This window comes from Erpetoichthys calabaricus, chromosome 3 (genome assembly GCF_900747795.2).
Source record: "Erpetoichthys calabaricus chromosome 3, fErpCal1.3, whole genome shotgun sequence".
Lineage (NCBI taxonomy): Eukaryota > Metazoa > Chordata > Cladistia > Polypteriformes > Polypteridae > Erpetoichthys > Erpetoichthys calabaricus.
This window is the reverse complement of record NC_041396.2, coordinates 127,660,356-127,679,552: the sequence shown is the minus strand read 5'-3', so window position 1 is coordinate 127,679,552 and position 19,197 is coordinate 127,660,356. Positions and strand designations below refer to the sequence as shown.

Below are 19,197 nucleotides of genomic sequence, written 5' to 3'. Positions count from 1 at the left end.
CCAGTTGACAATGCAGAAGATAAGAATTATAAGAGAGAAAGTTAAAGATAAAATCAGACAGAGAGAGTCCTGGAGACCTCAGCCAACTGGTGACCTACTTCCTCCTGGGCATTCTTATAGTGGAATCTGAACTTCTCTAGGCTAGTGGTAAGGCTGTCCTCCTGGCATTGCAAGCAATCTTTGCTTCCATTTGGGAGACTGGCATCATCCCAACTGACTGGAAAACAGGACTTGTCGTTCCTATCTGGTAAGTGAAGGGTGATCTCCTGGATTGCAGCAACCACAGAGGGATAACACTGCTCTCGGTGCTGGGTAAGGTCCTTGCTAGGGTCGTCCTCAATAGGATCCGTGATCACTTGCTCACCTACCAGCGACCGGAACAGTCTGGTTTTACGCCTAAGAAGTCTACCATAGATCGCATCATGGCACTGAGGGTTCTCATGGAGCGCAAACATGAATATCGGCAGTTTCTTTGCAGCCTTTGTCGATTTTCGCAAAGCGTTTGACTCAGTTGATCAAGCTGCCCTGTGAGACATCCTGAGGGTTTGTGGGATCCCCTCGAGGTTGCTGGATATCACGGCCAGCCTGTACACTGGTACTGTGAGTGCTGTGCAGAGTGGAGGCAAGACCTCTGCGTTTTTCCCAGTTGATTCTGGGGTTCATCAGGGGTGTGTTTTTGCTCCTACTCTGTTCAATGCCTCTATCGACTGGGTGTTGGTCAACGTCGTGGGGTCCATCGACTGTGGGGCATCTGTTGGTGAAGAAAGATTCATGGATCTTGACTTTGCTGATGATGCTATGATCTTTGTGGAGTCAATGGAGGCTCTCATCGGGGCGCTCGAGAGATTGAGTCAGGAGTCTGAGTGTCTGGGCTTGCAAGTGTCCTGGAAAAAAAACAAGATCCAAGCCTTTAATGACCTCTTGGGCACAGCCATCAGCAGTGTGTCTGTTTGCGGAGAGAGTGTCAACCTTGTTGAGAGGTTTACTTACCTTGGCAGTGACATTCATGTCTCTGGTGGCTCTTCCTATGAAGTCAGTAGACGTATTGGGAGAGCATGGGGGTCATGAGGTCGCTGGAAAGGGGTGTGTGACGCTCCCGATATCTAAGCAAAAGGACGAAAGTCCAAGTCTTTAGAGTCCTGGTGCTTCCTGTCTTGTTATATGGTTGCGAGATATGGACGCTATCCAGTGACCTGAGATGAAGACTGGACTCCTTTGATACCGTGTCTCTTCGGAGAATGCTTGGGTACCATTGGTTTAACTTTGTGTTGAATGAGCAGTTGCTCATGGAGTCCCGAATGAGGCACATTACCTGCATTGTGAGGAAGCGTCAGTTATGGCACTACGGCCATGTGGCGCGTTTCCCTGAGGATGATCCGGCTCGTAAGATCCTCATTGTTGGAGACCCGAGTGGCTGGACCAGGCCAAGGGGTTGCCCACGTAACACCTGGCTGCGACAGATAGAGGGTCATTTCTAGAGGGTAGGACTGGACCGTGTGTCTGCCTGGGGGGTTGCAAACCGGGATCCCAAGTTGTTTTGTCGTGTAGTGGGTGCAGCAAGGCACTGCACCAATTTCCCTTGATGTGGCCCATCTTTAACTTGCACCTTCACATCACTCGCCCGCTGAAAGTACTTAATAATAATATGTTCTTACGTATTATTTTGAGTGTGAGGGTTGGCTGTGATCGGGGCTAATATCATACGCCTGGGCGGAAGGATTTGGGATTTCAGAATAATAATCCCGAAATGCGTAGGCTAAATCTGCTGCCTGCCGCGATGAAGCAAATTTTCTCTTTAGAGGCATTTGTATAAGTTGGAAGTGAGATGAACTTTGAAATGTTTAAGTCATGAATGTACCTATTGAAGACAGTTGTATAATGCGTAGGCTAAATCTGCCGCCTGTCGCGATGTTGGGGTTGGATGCGCAGAAGGCGACTGCGCATTCGGCTTCGGATGGACGTTCGTCGGATGAAGCAAATTTTCTCTTTGGAGGCATTTGTATAAGTTGGAAGTGAGATGAGCGATGTTGGGGTTGGATTTCGGTCTCGTAAGGTTTTTCGGGTAGCGGCGCAGAAGGTGACTGCGCATTCGGCTTCGGACTGACGTCAGTGAGTGCGCAGAAGGCGACTGCGCATTCGGCTTCGGACGGACGTGAGTGAGTGAGTGAGTGAGTGAGGAGGTGGGTGAATTATGTATTAAGATATATTAGCATAAGCAACACAGTTAGCTAGTCATAAGATAAAAGCCAACAGTAATAGTGAACTTAGTACCATTTAGCCTACTGTAAAAACGGAGATACAGCAAAATATAATATTATTCAAAACTGAACATAATGTCAAACTGCCCAAGTATCATGAAGTATTATGATCTCACCACTCTATCACACAGTATTGTTCAAGAAGGACATTAACTATCAATACAAATGAGTCATTAAGTGTAAGAAGGCATACAAGCTCTCAGCCTCATAACGCAATGACTTTAAGAGAAGCCTGACAAAGGAAATGTCCAAATTTTTCACAGCATGGCAGTTGAAGGTATATGACAGAAAACCCTGTGGGAGAAAAAATCTTATCCATGCCTTAGATACTTGTATGGCTTGTGGTTAAGTAGCAGTAACAAGGTTTTTCTTCCCCACGTGGTCTAGCCGGAGAAAGATGAAGATTTTTTTTAATCTCCCTCAGCTCACAGAAAGAATGCTGACACAGGTTAATACTTCTATTTTCTCTTTCTGTTCAGTGTTACTGAATGTTACCAATTCATTAGCATCTTTATGAGTGTGTTTTCATTTTTTTGTACTAATGTCTAGTAGCTGATAGTCTGTTCACTTGATGGATCTGTATATTTTGAAGGAAAGGTCTTACAGGTGCTGGTCATAAAATTAGAATATCATGACAAAGTTGATTTATTTCAGTAATTCCATTCAAAAAGTGAAACTTGTATATTAGATTCATTCATTACACACAGACTGATGTATTTCAAATGTTTATTTCTTTTAATGTTGATGATTATAACTGACAACTAATGAAAGTCCCAAATTCAGTATCTCAGAAAATTAGAATATCAATTAAGACCAATGCAAAAAAAGGATTTTTAGAAATGTTGGCCAACTGAAAGGTATGAACATGAAAAGTATGAGCATGTACAGCACTCAATATTTAGTTGGGGCTCCTTTGGTCTGGATTACTGCAGCAATGCAGTGTGGCATTGAGTCGATCAGTCTGTGGCACTGCTCAGGTGTTATGAGAGCCCATGTTGCTCTGATAGTGGCCTTCAGCTCTTCTGAATTGTTGGGTCTGGCGTATTGCATCTTCCTCTTCACAATACCCCATAGATTTTCTATGGGGTTAAGGTCAGGAGAGTTTGTTGGCCAATCAAGAACAGGGATACCATGGTCCTTAAACCAGGTACTGGTAGCTTTGGCACTGTGTGCAGGTGCCAGGTCCTGTTGGAAAAAGAAATCTGCATCTCCATAAAGTTCGTCAGCAGCAGGAAGCATGAAGTGCTCTAAAACTTCCTGGTAGATGGCTGCATTGACCTTGGATCTCAGAAAACACAATGGAACAACACCAGCAGATGACATGGCACCCAAAAACCATCATACTTTTCATGTTCATACCTTTCAGTTGGCCAACATTTCTAAAAATCCTTTTTTTGCATTGGTCTTAATTGATATTCTAATTTTCCGAGATACTGAATTTGGGACTTTCATTAGTTGTCAGTTATAATCATCAACATTAAAAGAAATAAACATTTGAAATACATCAGTCTGTGTGTAATGAATGAATCTAATATACAAGTTTCACTTTTTGAATGGAATTACTGAAATAAATCAACTTTGTCATGATATTCTAATTTTATGACCAGCACCTGTATAATGAGAAAAGGTAACATGCCCGACAGAGATGCAGTTTGGGGAATATAATTTGATTTTTTGGAATTGTGTTTAAGGTTTTAAAAAGTGATATAATTTAAGAAGATGCATTCTAGTAGAAATAAAAAGTATAATGCTGTTATTTACAAGGACTTGTTTAGAAATGTATAATTCCAACCTTGACATATCTCTGAACGATAATTTGGCTTACCATAGGACACTGCAATTGTTCCCAATTCCTCTTTGCAAAACTGCTCAAGCTCCCTCAGATTGAATGGGGATCGTGAGTGAACACATCCTCAACTGAATGGAGCTCTGGACTCTAACGTAGCCACTTCAGAACACTAATGCTCCTGTTTTTAAACCATGTGTAGCTTTGGCTTTATGCTTCTCTCAGGAGTCAGGCTTTATGCAGACGGCAACAAAAATTCCTCCAGGATTTCCCTGTATTTTGCTGCATTCTTCTCTACAGCTCTAATAGAGTGAAGATCTGGTGGACGTTTTTTTATCAAACGAAATGCAAATTGCAATGGGGGTATGATAAACAATATAAATGTAATATAATAATTAACAAAGAACAATGACTTAAATGTTCCATTCATTATCGTTCCAACTGGTAGACTAGCCTATTCAATTAGTCAGTCATTATCCAACCCGCTATATCCTAACACAATGTGCATTATTTAGTTTTTAAATTCGCGTTAGTGAAATATGAACAGATCTACAGCTTGCAGGTCAATCAATTCTTACACTATAATTAATGTGGATATATTCACTATTCAAGACTTTAACTTCAGATTTGGTAGTAAGTTTCTTTAAACGTTGATGGACTATTATAAAGCTTTAGCTGCATCACAACTACTCATATCCAGTATTCGTTAGAACCTGAGTATCGTCTAGCTAGCCGTATCGGAAATGCTTGGCACGAGTCGCAGTCGGACTTTTATTTTGATACACGCACGTTTGTAAGGACAGGAAGTAGTCCTGTACCGGCAGAGTGAGTGGAGCGGTGCACAGGGTGGCGTGAGTCTTTTGGTGTGTATGTGATCGAAAAGAGAGAAGGAATACGTGAGTAACTGGCAAATACTCCCTTAATTTCGACATTTTAAACTCTTCACTTAAGACATCTGAAAAACAATGGCATTTTACGCGTATGTGACCCGTGAACAGCTCGCCGGCTTTGACACTTACAAGGTAAGTTGTGTGTGCTGGAAGTATGCCGTTAAGTTTGCTTCTCTTTGATGTTGAAGTAGTTGATCTATGCCTCGGGTATCTGTCTCACTGTTTGTAGTTAAAATAAATAAAAAGAGAATACGGAACAGCTTTCTAAATTGTGCATTCTAGGAGATGAAACACATCGTTCCCTTCCCCCCCGCGTTGCTCGACTGGACAGTGTAGATTGAGGTGTGGCACTGAGAGAGGTGTTTCTGGGAGTGTTTTAAACTGACAGTTACTAGAGTTTTAATTTATTTTTTAAAATATAAGCAGGGAAAGGGAAAGTAACTCGAAATGGTACTCCTTATTTAGCTGCTGCACTGCAAGTATCCATTGCCTGATGTGTTTTCTTTTTCATTTCGTCTTGGTTTGTAGACCTCACATTACTTTTAACTAAACGTATTTTTCCGTGTTGGGCAACGCGTTCGTTTTTTCCCGCAAGAATCCCAAACGTTCTTACATTATTTCGCTCTAAATTATTAACTTTTGCGAGCACGATATTGAACGTATTCGTTAAATCTAATCGTTGCCTCTTTTTTTCTTTGTGTTGTCTTGCTCTTTATTTGGCAATATTATTTATATCTATATATATATATATGTATATATAATAATAATTTAGGGCTGGAAAAATTAACGCGTTAATATTTGCGATTATTGTGGCCTGTTTAACGTATTAAAATATTGGCTGTCTATTTAGGGGATACTTATGCTTCAAATCAAATCGGGCTTTAGCAGTACATTCAAAGTCAACAGTCGTTTCGATGTTTTTTAAATTTTGACACGCCTGTGTCTCATATGCTGTGCCAGTTTGACAATGAATACATTTGCCAAATTCGGGTTGTACTTGCCCAAGCAGTATTTTGTTAAAAGTTCAGGTTTAAGGTCATTGTTTAAGTTTAAATTATGCCATTAATTTTTCAACATTAATTCAGCCTTAATTTTGTGATTCAGTGCGTATTTACTTGACGATTTAAGTATTTTATAATTACGTTTAGTATTAGACGTGATTAATCGACTCACAGCTCTGTCTGTCTATCTCAAACTGGGTTAATAATATTTTATTTATATAGCATCTTTCTCAAACTAAAAGTGGTTACATATAGCATTGATATGAAAATAGTAAAGTTCAGAACCAACAATGAAGTCACAAGATAAAAAAAATATATCAATAGTACAGACACAAAACCAAACCCAACAACAATAGAACTGGCAGAAGTGAAAGGTTTTCTAATGCAGAGCAGTCTTACATTGAATGACCTGGTACTCCACATCTAGCAGTCCATTGCCAGAGGACCTAGATAGATACAGGTGCAGAGCTGTAAGGTTAAGCGAGTGCAACTAGATAAATTGTGTACTAGACCATGCAAAACTTTGAAGGTGGAAGGCAGAAGTTTGTGTTTTATGTGCAAAGATGTAGGTAGTCAGTGTAACTGAGACACAACAGAAGTGATATGCTGTGTATGCCTTTTGTGAGTATGAATATTGGCTGGTGAATTTTAAATATACTAATACCGTTTTATTCACTTGTTTTTCAGAAGTGAATTGAAACTTTATTACTATTCCACATGGACTATGGGAATTTTGGTATGATGTTATATCCATAAGTAAAGAGAAGAACAATAACTGTTGTAGGAAGTTCGTTACACCATGCTTGGCATCGCCACGTTAAATATAAACCTTTATGACAGCCAGTGCAATTGCCCTTATGTCCTCCTCTTAATCCAAAGAACATGCATTGTGCATGTAATGCAAATTATTCTGTACAGTACTTTTGTTTATTTCAATGTATTTTTATTTAGCACACCCTACTGAGCACAGCCTCAGAGCAGGTACACATTTACAGATATTCACTCCTAAACCTGAGATCCATGATTTTCTGTTATTTTATTTTAAAACTATTAAGCATTCATTTCTCATTAAACATAATGGGAGGTAACTGCCATCTTGATTTTCCTTTTTTTGTCATAACAGCTTTAAAATCATTTTTGTCAGTAAAGCATATTTAGCTATGTCAAACAAAACTTATTTGAAACCTGATGGCTTAACATGTAATTCCTAAAACAAAGGCAAAATGAAAAATAAATATTAAGGTTGTATGTGTTTATATTGTTGCTGCATCTGTTAAGGGGGTAAAAATCCCATTTATTTTAAGCCTGAATCTTATTCTTTGACCACTGTCACTCTGCTCTCCTAACTTAGAAAATTAATTAGCTTGACACACTTAATCTACTTTACACAAGCTTGTGTGTGTGTATTTTTTTTGTGCTGTTTGTGTTTTGGTTTAAAAATTTGCAGCAATTTTTTTAAGCCATTGCTGATGAAAATATTTTCCAAATAAAAATTATAATGATGGGGGAAACAAAGATTATTACAATGCAACATTTAGTACATTCACTAAATCCTCTTGTGAAACACAAATAGGTTTGCCATGCCGCAACTAATATATATGAGCATTGACTTTAGATCTTTTGCACCCAAGCCAAAAACTAGAGCATAGGAACATAAGTTTTTTTTTTTTTTTTTGAGCATGTCAGTTTACATTACATTTACAAAAATCAGGAGTGTGCTCCCCTCAGCTTATTTGACTTGTCCATCACACACCTACCTGCACACTACTTTATATTTCTATTCTGTTTTTATACTTTATGCTGCCTCTGTTACTTATTATCTGTCTGCTACTTATTATTTATGTTTATCTTTATACGTTGGTTTTGTCATTTGTTGTGGACAGCAAAGAAAGAATTTCATTGGACAGGGAAACATGTTTTCTTATTGTGCGCCTGACAAACTTTGAACTTGAACTAGGGAGTTACAGTAATTGATATGGGATGTGATAAAAGCATGGACAAGATTCTTAGCATTAGAAAAGGAGATAATCCATTGGATTGTCTGACCAAGGTCCTTTTTGCCCAATTTCTCAGTCTGGCTAAATGGCTAACTCTAGGAAGTGTCCTAGTGGTTCTGAATATTTTCCACTTCAGTTATTGAAGTCACTCCTGGGAACATTCAAAAGCTTTAGGAATAGTTTTATGCCACTGCCCTGATCTAGAGCTCAACACAGTTTCATCATGGAGGTGTGGTGTAGTGGGTCTGAGGCCCAGAAAAACTGGCCTTTTTTAATAAATAAATAATGAATGCACTCCTGCTGGGGAGTGGAGCAGGTGCAAGCAATCTGCGGAGATTACGACTTGTCTCTAGGTTGGTGTGAGGCGGTCAGCCAACCATGCATTGACTTGCTGGCTCGTATGGATGGTCTGATTATCTCATTATCAGCCCTGGATGGCAATCAGGCTATTGCACCTGCAACTGCTCCCCAGCTATAAAAGGGTAGTGCAACTCACACCGTCACAGGAGGTCTTGAGAGCTCCTTAGACTTTATAACTTTTTGTTTGTACTGACATGCATTATCAATTGTTGGACCTTTTTATACACAGGTGTGTATGGCTTTCTAAATAATGTGCAGTCAATTCAGTTTGCTACAGGTGAACTCAAATCAAGTTCTAGACAGATCTCAAAGATAATTCAAGCAAACAGGATGTACCTGATTAGAGTTTGGTTTTCCACAGCATATGGTCTTAATACTTACATAAATGTGAAGTTGCAGTTTTCAGTTTTTTTTTTTTGGATAAATTTTGCAAACCTGTCTGAATTTTTTTTTACTTTGTCATTATGGGCTGTTGAATGTAGATTGGGTACAAATGTCAAATGTATCCTTTTAAAATTAAATCTTCAACACAATAAAGTGTGTAGAAAGAGATGGGTCTAAGTACTTTCTGAATCCACTGTTGCTCATCAAGAACATCATGGAACAAGACTTTTACTAACTGCAGTATTGAGTTTTAACTGGAAAGTGAATTATTACAGCATTCATCTTATTGAAGTTTTTTAATTAATATTTTGGCTTCAAAAACCCAGTAAATGCCACAAATGTAGCTTTTGCTTGTTTGGTTTTTATCATTGCCTTATGCTGTTTTAGCCCTGGATAGGGCACCAACATATTACAGAGTGAACACACAAACACAGACATTTATTACCGCTTAACTCGCAGTCCAGTGAGATATTTTTGCTCTCTATTTGATAATTATCCATCCATCCATCCATTTTCCAACCCACTGAAGCTGAACACAGGGTCACAGTGGTCTGCTGGAGCCAATCCCAGCCAACACAGGGCGCAAGGCAGGAACCAATCCCAGGCAGGGCACCAACCCAGCGCAGGATGATAATTATTCTTCTGATATAAAGGATTTACTTAGTTCATTTGGTCTTTTTGAAACATGTGAAATGCTAAGAGTCTAAATAATGAAGTTCAGACATACGAACATAAGAAATTTGACAAATGAGGTTATTCAGTCCATGAATCTCATTTGTTTAGCTAATAGCTAAGTTGTCCCAATATTTCATCCAGATACTTCTTGAAGTTTTTTGTTTCAGCTATATGTCTTGATAGTCTGTTCCGTATTCCCCTAACTCTTTGCTTAAAAAAGTGCTTCCTGGCTTTAGTTTAAAATGCACTTCCCGTTGTTAATGTGATTCACCCTTAAGCTGAAAGAATTCTAATGGATCTTCTTTATTATGGCTACTGAGGACTTTCAAGACCTAGATTAAGTACCCATGTAGTCTTCTCTGTTTGAAACTACACAGGTTTAATTACATGTAATACATATAGGAATAATGACAGTTGTATAACGTAATTTAAAAAAGTGTTTTATAGTTATTAAGCTTATGGGTTTTTTTGAATGAATGATATAATAATTAATGACATATTTGACCAGCCTTACATAAAACATTACTATGGTCAGTTTTGTTTCAGACGAATTAATTAGCTAGCTTTTTAAGTTCCTAAAGCATAGGGAAAAATGTACCGTATATAAGATATGGGTATGTTCTCGTTGTAACAAAATGAACCTCAAATAGCTTTGTTAATAACCTACTGTAGATATACCGCCCCCACATTTACAGAATGAATATATAAATGAGCTAAACCAACCACTGACACTCTCCCAAACCTTAGAAGCTATGAATTTAAGTGAAAAGGTGCAGTTGTGTTTTCCTGTCAAAAATGTAATTTCTGCTGTACAGTGTGACCATTAATAAAACTTAAATTACTGCTGCTAGAATGCTGTCTTTTTTACATAATTATTTCAAAGGTAAATGGTAATTCTCAAATTTATGCCACATCTTTAATGTAGTCTATACTGAACCCTGCTGTCTTTGGATGTTGTAAGGACATTCAGCAGGTTTGAATGAAAGTACTTATTTGCCATTTTAATGGAAATTTAAGTTTAGGCATAATATATCTGCATGGATAAAATTATTATGTTTCATTTCTGAAGCTTGAATTTGCCAAATAAAAAAATCCCTAGAATGTAACACTTGACAAAGTATCAATGTATGTTGATGATATTTTGCTTTAAAAACAACTTCTGCAGACTCATTGCTTCCATGCTAGATTTAAAGCAATACTCCACCCAAAAATATTTTTAAATGTCACTTACACCGTGTAGTTTGTAGTTATGGCAGAGAAAAAATGTGAATCTCTTCTGTTAATGCTGAACGGTGCCAACAGACTGTGTCTAACACTTGACAACAGCAAATAATATCAAAGTCAATGAAAAATTCTCACATTACTCAGGTTGCACAATCCATGTTAAGTCATCCAACCGTATACTTAAAATGTTTAAAAATACATGTTTTCGTTGCAAAAATATTGTTAAATTGATTTTTCTGGTAAAACAAATAACACGGATCCCTTTCATACTGGATTGTGTTTTTTGAATTGAAGACAGGACTCTTGACCAATGTGTCAGGGGAAAAGGCGGGTTTTTAATTTAAAAGCACTGAGGGGCTTTGCTTGCCAACCCCCATGTTTGGTTTTCCAGATACACACTTTTAAGATTTTTTTTTTTTTTGAATTGTTGCTATTTCATTAGTTTCACTTTTATTTCATTACTTCTTTAAAAACAATATTTGGAATCTTTAGAGTCTCAACATGCTGAATCTTTTAAATGAGGTCCGTGAGACATGTGTTTAATGACTTTGTACCATAATTCAGGATAGGTTTCTCTGTTTTTGAAATTCTCTGACTTAAACTTCAAAGCCTTACAATATTTACATACTGTACTTCTGACATATCCGTCAATCCATCCATCCTCTTCCGCTTATCCGAGGTTGGGTCGCGGGGGCAGCAGCTTGAGCAGAGATGCCCAGACTTCCCTCTCCCTGGCCACTTCTTCTAGTTCTTCCGGGAGAATCACGAGGCGTTCCCAGGCCAGCCGGTAGACATAGTCCCTCCAGCGTGTCTTGGGTCTTCCCCGGGGCCTCCTCCCGGTTGGACGTGCCCGGAACACCTCACCAGGGAGGCGTCCAGGAGGCATCCTGATCAGATGCCCGAGCCACCTCATCTGACTCCTCTCGATGCAGAGGAGCAGCGGCTCTACTCTGAGCCCCTCCCGGATGACTGAGCTTCTCACCCTATCTTTAAGGGAGAGCCCAGACACCCTGCGGAGAAAACTCATTTCGGCCACTTGTATTCGCGATCTCGTTCTTTCGGTCACTACCCATAGCTCATGACCATAGGTGAGGGTAGGAACATAGATCGACTGGTAAATTGAGAGCTTTGCCTTACGGCTCAGCTCCTTCTTCACCACGACAGACCGATGCGGAGCCTGCATCACTGCGGACACCGCACCGATCTGCCTGTCGATCTCACGCTCCATTCTTCCCTCACTCGTGAACAAGACCCCGAGATACTTGAACTCCTCCACTTGGGGCAGGATCTCTGGTCAAGCAGCGTGTCACTTCTCGCTGTCTCAGAACATCAAGCACTGCACGTCTCGAACCACCCTTACTTAAAAGAAGAGGACGACATGCATCAAGACTCTTTGCAGTGTTGGCTCCTCAGTGGTGGAACGAACTTCCTCTTGCTGTACGAACAGCGGAGACCCTCACTGTCTTCAAACGTCGTCTGAAGACACACTTCTTTCAACAGCACTTGGACTAAAGTCCCCATACTTTTTTTTCTACCCTTTTTTTTTTTCAAAAAAAAAAAAAAAAATTTTGTACTAACTTACTATTTTCTTCTAGCAGGGTTTTGTATACAACTTGGTCAGCGGTAACTTGTTTAATGACAGTAGATTTAATCCTAGCCTTAAAGACTGAAGAACAGTCGTAGACTACTAAGCACTGTTGTAAGTCGCTCTGGATAAGAGCGTCTGCTAAATGATGTAAATGTAAATCTCGCTCCCAACCCTGAGAGGGCACTCCACCCTTTTCCGGCTGAGGACCATGGTCTCGGATTTGGAGGTGCTGATTCCTATCCCAGCCGGTTCACACTCGGCTGCGAACCGATCCAGAGAGAGCTGAAGATCACGGCCTGATGAAGCAAACGGGACAACATCATCTGCAAAAAGCAGTGACCCAATCCTGAGTCCACCAAGCCGGACCCCCTCAACACCCTGGCTGCGCCTAGAAATTCTGTCCATAAAAGTTATGAACAGAATCGGTGACAGGGCAGCCCTGGCGGAGTCCAACTCTCACTGGAAACGGGTTCGACTTATTGCCAGCAATACGGACCAAGCTCTGACACCGATCGTACAGGGACCGAACAGCTCTTATCAGGGGGTCCGGTACCCCATACTCTCGGAGTACCCCCCACAGGATTCCCCGAGGGACACGGTCGAACGCCTTTTCCAAGTCCACAAAACACATGTAGACTGGTTGGGCAAACTCCCATGCACCCTCCAGGACCCTGCTAAGGGTGTAGAACTGGTCCACTGTTCCACAACCAGGACGAAAACCACACTGTTCCTCCTGAATCCGAGGTTCGACTATCCGACGGACCCTCCTCTCCAGAACCTCTGAATAGACTTTTCCAGGGAGGCTGAGAAGTGTGATCCCTCTGTAGTTGGAACACACCCTCCGGTCCCCCTTCTTAAGAGGGGGACCACCACCCCAGTCTGCCAATCCAGAGGCACTGTCCTTGATGTCCATGCGATGGGGGAGCCCACCTCAGAGTCCCCAGGCTCTGCTTCCTCATTGGAAGGCATGTTAATGGGATTGAGGAGGTCTTCAAAGTACTCCCCCCACCGACCCACAACGTCCCGAGTCGAGGTCAGCAGCGCACCATCCCCACCATACAGTGTTGACATTGCACTGCTTCCCCCTCCTGAGACGCCGGACGGAGGACCAGAATCTCCTCGAAGCCGTCCAAAAGTCATTTTCCACGGCCTCCCCAAACTCCTCCCATGCCCGAGTTTTTGCCTCAGCAACCACCGAAGCCGCATTCCGCTTGGCCTGCCGGTACCTATCAGCTGCCTCCAGAGTCCCACAGGACAAAAGGGACCGGTAGGACTCCTTCTTCAGCTTGACGGCATCCCTCACCGCCGGTGTCCACCAACAGGTTCGGGGATTGCCGCCACGACAGGCACCGACCACCTTACGGCTACAGCTCCGGTCAGCCGCCTCAACAATAGAGGCACGGAACATGGCCCATTCGGACTCAATGTCCCCCAACTCCCTCGGGAGGTGGTCGAAGTTCTGCCGGAGGTGGGAGTTGAAGCCACTTCTGACAGGGGGCTCTGCCAGACGTTCCCAGCAGACCCTCACAACACGTTTGGGCCTACCAGGCCTGACCGGCATCCTCCCTCACCATCGGAGCCAACTCACCACCAGGTGGTGATCAGTTGACAGCTCCGCCCCTCTCTTCACCCGAGTGTCCAAGACATGTGACCACAGGTCCGACAACACGACCACAAAGTCGATCATCAAACTGAGGCCTAGGGTGTCCTGGTGCCAAGTGCACATATGAACACCCCTATGCATGGTGTTTGTTATAGACAATCTGTGACGAGCACAGAAGTCCAATAACAAAACACCACTCAGGTTCAGATCGGGGTGGGGGGCTATTCCTCCCAATCACACCCTTCCAGGTCTCACTGTCATTGCCCACGTGAGCATTGAAGTCTCCCAGCAGTACGAGGGAGTCCCCAGAAGGTATGCCCTCCAGGGACTCCAAAAAGGGTGGGTACTCCGAACTGCTGTTTGGTGCATACACACAAACAACAGTTAGGACCCATCCCCCCACCCGAAGGCAGAGGGAGGCTACCCTCTCGTCCACCGGGGTAAACCCCAATGTACAGGCTCCAAGTCGGGGGACAATAAGTATGCCCACACCAGCTCGGCACCTCTCACCGGGGGCAACTCCAGAGTGGTACAGCGTCCAGCCCCTCTCAAGGAGATTGGTTCCAGAGTCCAAGCTGTGCGTCGAGGTGAGCCCGACTATATCTAGCCGGAACTTCTCAACCTCGCGCACAAGCTCGGGCTCCTTCTCCTTCAGAGAGGTGACATTCCACGTCCCAAGAGCCAGCTTCTGTAGCCGAGGATCGGACCGCCAAGGTCCCCGCCTTCGGCCACCACCCAACTCACACTGCACCCGACCTCCTTGGCCCCTCCCATAGGTGGTGAGCCCATGGGAAGGGGGACCCACGTTGCCTCTTCGGGCTGTGCCCGGCCGAGCCCCACTTCTAACATATCACCTATGCCCATATATTCGATCTCTATTCGGCTTTTCGTTATCCCATCATCAATCAATACCCCGCTGTCAGTCTTCCATGCTGTACTTCGTCCTCCCTCAATCGAACCTAACAGTCACTCCAAAAAAAATAAGGCTTCAGCCTGCAAGGGACGCTACAATACTTTGGAATTTTCCTGCTTTCATATTCTTTACCTTTCTCTGCATGTGTATCGTGCCATCGTTTTTTTTTTTGTTTTTTTTTTTTTGAGCCTTTCGAATTCCACTGCTTTCATAATCTCGAACCTGCTCTGCATGTGCATAGCCCCAATGTTTTTGAACGTCTTTATGAAGTTATCCTTTGTCTTTCAATTCTGAGCCCGAGTGGACGTGCTTTGTTTTCAATTCCACTTGTTCCGGACTGATTATTACTTTCCTTATTTTCTGAATTTACACCTAGATTATTCTTTTTCTTTTTTGTATTTTTTTTCTCTCCAATGCTTTTGAGTCTTTTCTCCGTGCTGCTCTTTCTTCTTCACTTAGTCGTTGACGTTTCATCTGTAACGTATTGTCCGTATACGCTTTATATGTGCAGAGAGCCCTGGATCTGTGTGTGCTCAAAGCCTTGACATGACTAAGTGTTTTGCTGCCCGTGGTCTTATTTGATATTGGTTGTAAGTAGGGCATGTCTTGCAAGAATCTCATGTTCTACGTCCCCGCGAGATGGTCCTGGGTCAATCTCTTGGCACAGAGTCTCATGTTTGGCCATGGAGCGTCTTGCGGGGACCTTAATCCAGCATTGGTCACAGTTGTGTCCCATTCTATCAGAATCTTTGTCATATACTTTCTCCACAAAACAAGTGAGAGAGAAAAAATTCTTGTCCACCACTTATAAAAAATAAACATTTTTGAGTATGGTATTCCTTTAAATTCTATTTTAACATTCTTTTTATTGTAGTTGTACTCAAAAATACTTTTGGCTTCACTGGCAATTTTGTTTCTCTTTCAAATGAAATTTTGATCTCTTGTTATAGTGTCGTCCAAGTCAGAATAACTTGACTGTTTTTTAATCTTCATGTACAGTGATCTTTAAAGTTGTAATTTTTGAATAATGCCTTTATTTATCCATTTTGTTCTGTTTATTAATGTTTTTATTTGGTTTTAGGCCTGGATCAGAAAGTTTCTGAGTTTCTCTCATTTATAGTGGCAGAGTTTTTATTCTCCCATTCTGTTTTTTTTTTTTTCTGCATACTTTCTCATCCCCATAAAGTCTGCTTCCTTCAGATTACAAGTCTTTGTTTTGGTATACATTTGTCTGTTTTCAAAGATGATCTCAAATTTTACCATGTTGTGATCACATTTTCCTTAAAGTGCCAGTAATCTGTGTTTTTACTTATGTCTTTATTGCTTGAGAAGCTTCTCTATATGTGCCTAATCATGAGTTGTACAATATATAACCGTATCCAATGCATTGACTTAGGTTTGTATTGTGTTTTGAATTATAAAAATATAAAAGTGCCAGCAAAAATTTACTAGTACATGTCTATTGTTTGTTTTATTTGCTGGATGTGCATTTCATTTTTGTTCGAGTTCAGTAAGGAATTGTGCTCTACTAGAAATAGTGTTTGGCGGTTTTTAATTTTAAAAAGCCGAATTTACTGTATATAGTATACATAGATTAACAAAATGTGTTGTTTTTTTTGCAATAACATACCTTAGTGCTGTAATGTTTTTTATCAGATTTTCTTTTTTGAAATATAAGGTTCTATTTGGATTAATTTATTTCTTAAGACTGTTTTAAGTTACCTTTTTTATCACAATAATAGCAATAAATCATACAGATGATCAAATGAAATAATATTAATGAGGATAACTGGTAGAAAGCATTTGTTGAGCTAAATAACCTTTTAGCTGGTTAATGGCTATAAGTTGGCATGGGTGAGGTTTGCTTCTATGTTATTTAATTTCTTAACTGAACTTTTGTACATGTTGTTAATACTGGACTCTTCTTGGATTTCTCTATAATCTGACCATGAAGTAGTAAGAAAACAAACAGTTATTGTGTATTATGCAGTAAATGTATTATAAAATTAAAAACAGGATAAAGCAGAAGGGGAAAGAAATTTCTCTATTTATGTAAAGTAGCTAGGGAAACATTTTTAGATCCAGACAGAAAGTTGTGAAAATGTTTAAGATAATTTATTATCCAGCATGTTTTAAATTCAAATTTTAAATGTCTCCTGGTTAATCATTACAAAAACAGTGTTTACTTGCCCTCCAGCTATGCATGCAAATATTTAACTTATCACCACTAGGATTTGAACAAGATGACTAAATATTTAATTTCTAGATTACTTTAATAGTTGATATAATGTTCAAAAGGTCAGAATAAGCAAAGGCTTAATTTACAGTGGAAATGTATTTCTTGGGAATGAACCTCACATTGGCAGTGACCCTCCAGGATCAATTTTGCTTATGCCTGAAATGGACTTGGATTGACAAATTTTACAGTCAGTGTTGTCTATATCTATAATGTAGTAAAATTAAGTAACTTTATTACATTTTATATTCACAATGAGATGCATTTGTTTTTATTAGGATAAACATTTTCTGAAAAGCCAAAGTTAACTTTTTACAGGTGCTTTCTGCTATTATCGTTAGTAAATACAACTTTTTTCTTGTCATCATAGATTATAGACTTTGTACAATTTCAAGGTGTACAGAAAACATGATCTTTTTTATGACCAAGACTGATATTAAAAAAAAAAAAAATACAGTAACATTCTTAAACCTTCACAGCCTGATTCAGTGTTGCAGGTGGACCCAGGCTATCCTTGCTGCATTATTTGCCCCAGCCCTGAAAAAGGGTCAGCCCATTGAAGAGCCCACTTACATAGCTAGCCATACCTAACACAGAAGAAGTTAAAAGTCAACAGTGAACTTAACAGGTCACTTGTGTACAGAATTAAAAGCAAAGGTAATATAACACAGCCTTGAGGACTGCCTGTTTTGAATGAATGATTTTTAAAAGAATTGTCCAGTACTTCTTTCAATTATTCTGTGAATGATTTAAAAGTAAGTCCTAAATCCATAATGTAATAAATGGGTCAACATTCATACTTTTCAGTTTTTCAGTTAGCATGAGAGGCTGAAGAACAATCAAGAAGTAATGCTCTGACATATGAACCAGGTTTATCAAGAAATGTGTAGATTTAACTAACCAGAAGAGCATCTTCAGCACTTCTGTTTATGCAGCAAGCAAATTAGTAGTTAATAATAATAATAATTCTTTACATTTATATAGAGCTAAAATTTACACCGAGTGTTACAGACTCAAAACAAATATATGTTTTTATTATATTATAGTAATAATAATAATAGCAGCTCACTACTTAAAATGCGGAACTCCCGGACTTGAACCTGGAACTTTTTGGTTATAAGGCAGCAGATCTCATCTCTGCACCATCCAATAATACCTATCAACTTTCTGTCGCTTGACATTTGAGCTTGGGTTTTTAACTCCTTGACAACAACATGTAAATTGAATGATTTTTTTTCCTTTGGTTATATTCTTAAATAAAAGCGCACATATTTATTTGAAATTTAGACTAAAGTCTTCACAACTTATACACTTCACTTCATTATTAGTATAATATAGAAAAAGTTTGTTTTATGTATGTGTTCAGCAGTTCTTGCTTCTCATTTCCTGGCAATCCTACACTTACACAGATCGTTGTAGACACGGAACACACATGAAATGTATGTATTCCAATTAATAATATATTATTTACCCTATACAACTTCAGGCACTTCACACCCAGATAAACACACTTGAGCTCTGAGAATTCTGCAACTGACTTCAGCTCTGTTGGGGCAGGGGATGGGATAGCAGGCTGTATGCTACTTATGCTGACCAACACATTTGCAAAACAAAAGACGCTGATGAGGAGCGGTGTGAAGTAATTTAAGGTGGCCTGGTATTAAGAATTTTTTCATAGGCATCGAGGAAGCTTTAAAGTTGGGACACATTTGGAAAATTAAAGGACAATGAGTTTCTGACATTTGAAATTTGAATTAATTCCCTCAAGTACTCTTCAGTAATTGGCACTCCAGCCACTGTAAAAAACCTCACTGTTCCATTCCATTTGAACTAGTGTGGTGCTGAGGCATCACCTGTTGCATGTCTGTGCTTTGGGCCTAGTTTGGGATCCTGAGGCGGTTCATTGTGCGGTGGGTGTGGCAACGTGCTGTATCAGTCTGTTCTCTATTTTAACCAGCTAATGATACAAATATAAAATTTTTAAAAAGCAAATGTTACAAACTTAACAGTTACAAAAATATATTTAAAACATTTACATTTAATTATTTGGTTAACACTTTCATCCAAGGTGACTTACAACATTTATGATACAATTGGTTACACTTCTTTTTGGTTTTCCAGTTGGAGCATAGGCAGGTCAAGTGACTTCCTCTGGGTCACACAGTGTCAGTAATGTGATTTGAACCCATGACCTCAAGGTTTGAAGTCCAAATCCTTAACCACTACACCACAGTTTTGTTTAAAATGTAATTCACTAATTCAACAGTATATATAATGTTTTT

The 19,197-nt window shown here is 40.2% G+C and overlaps 1 protein-coding gene across 3 annotated transcripts in view; it reads left to right on the top strand.

Annotated features, from left to right (window-relative positions):
- Positions 1 to 4,834: 4,834 nt before the first annotated feature.
- selenoi (selenoprotein I) overlaps positions 4,835 to 19,197 on the top strand; it is a 788,955-nt gene continuing 774,592 nt past the window's right edge. For all 3 annotated transcript variants that reach the window (XR_007934346.1, XR_007934345.1, XM_028797349.2), the window contains exon 1: positions 4,835 to 5,066. Coding sequence is in view for 1 of the 3 variants with exons in the window: in XM_028797349.2 (XP_028653182.2) it covers positions 5,010 to 5,066 (57 nt within the window). In the remaining 2 variants the exon portion in view is untranslated. The remainder of the gene's footprint in view (positions 5,067 to 19,197) is intronic.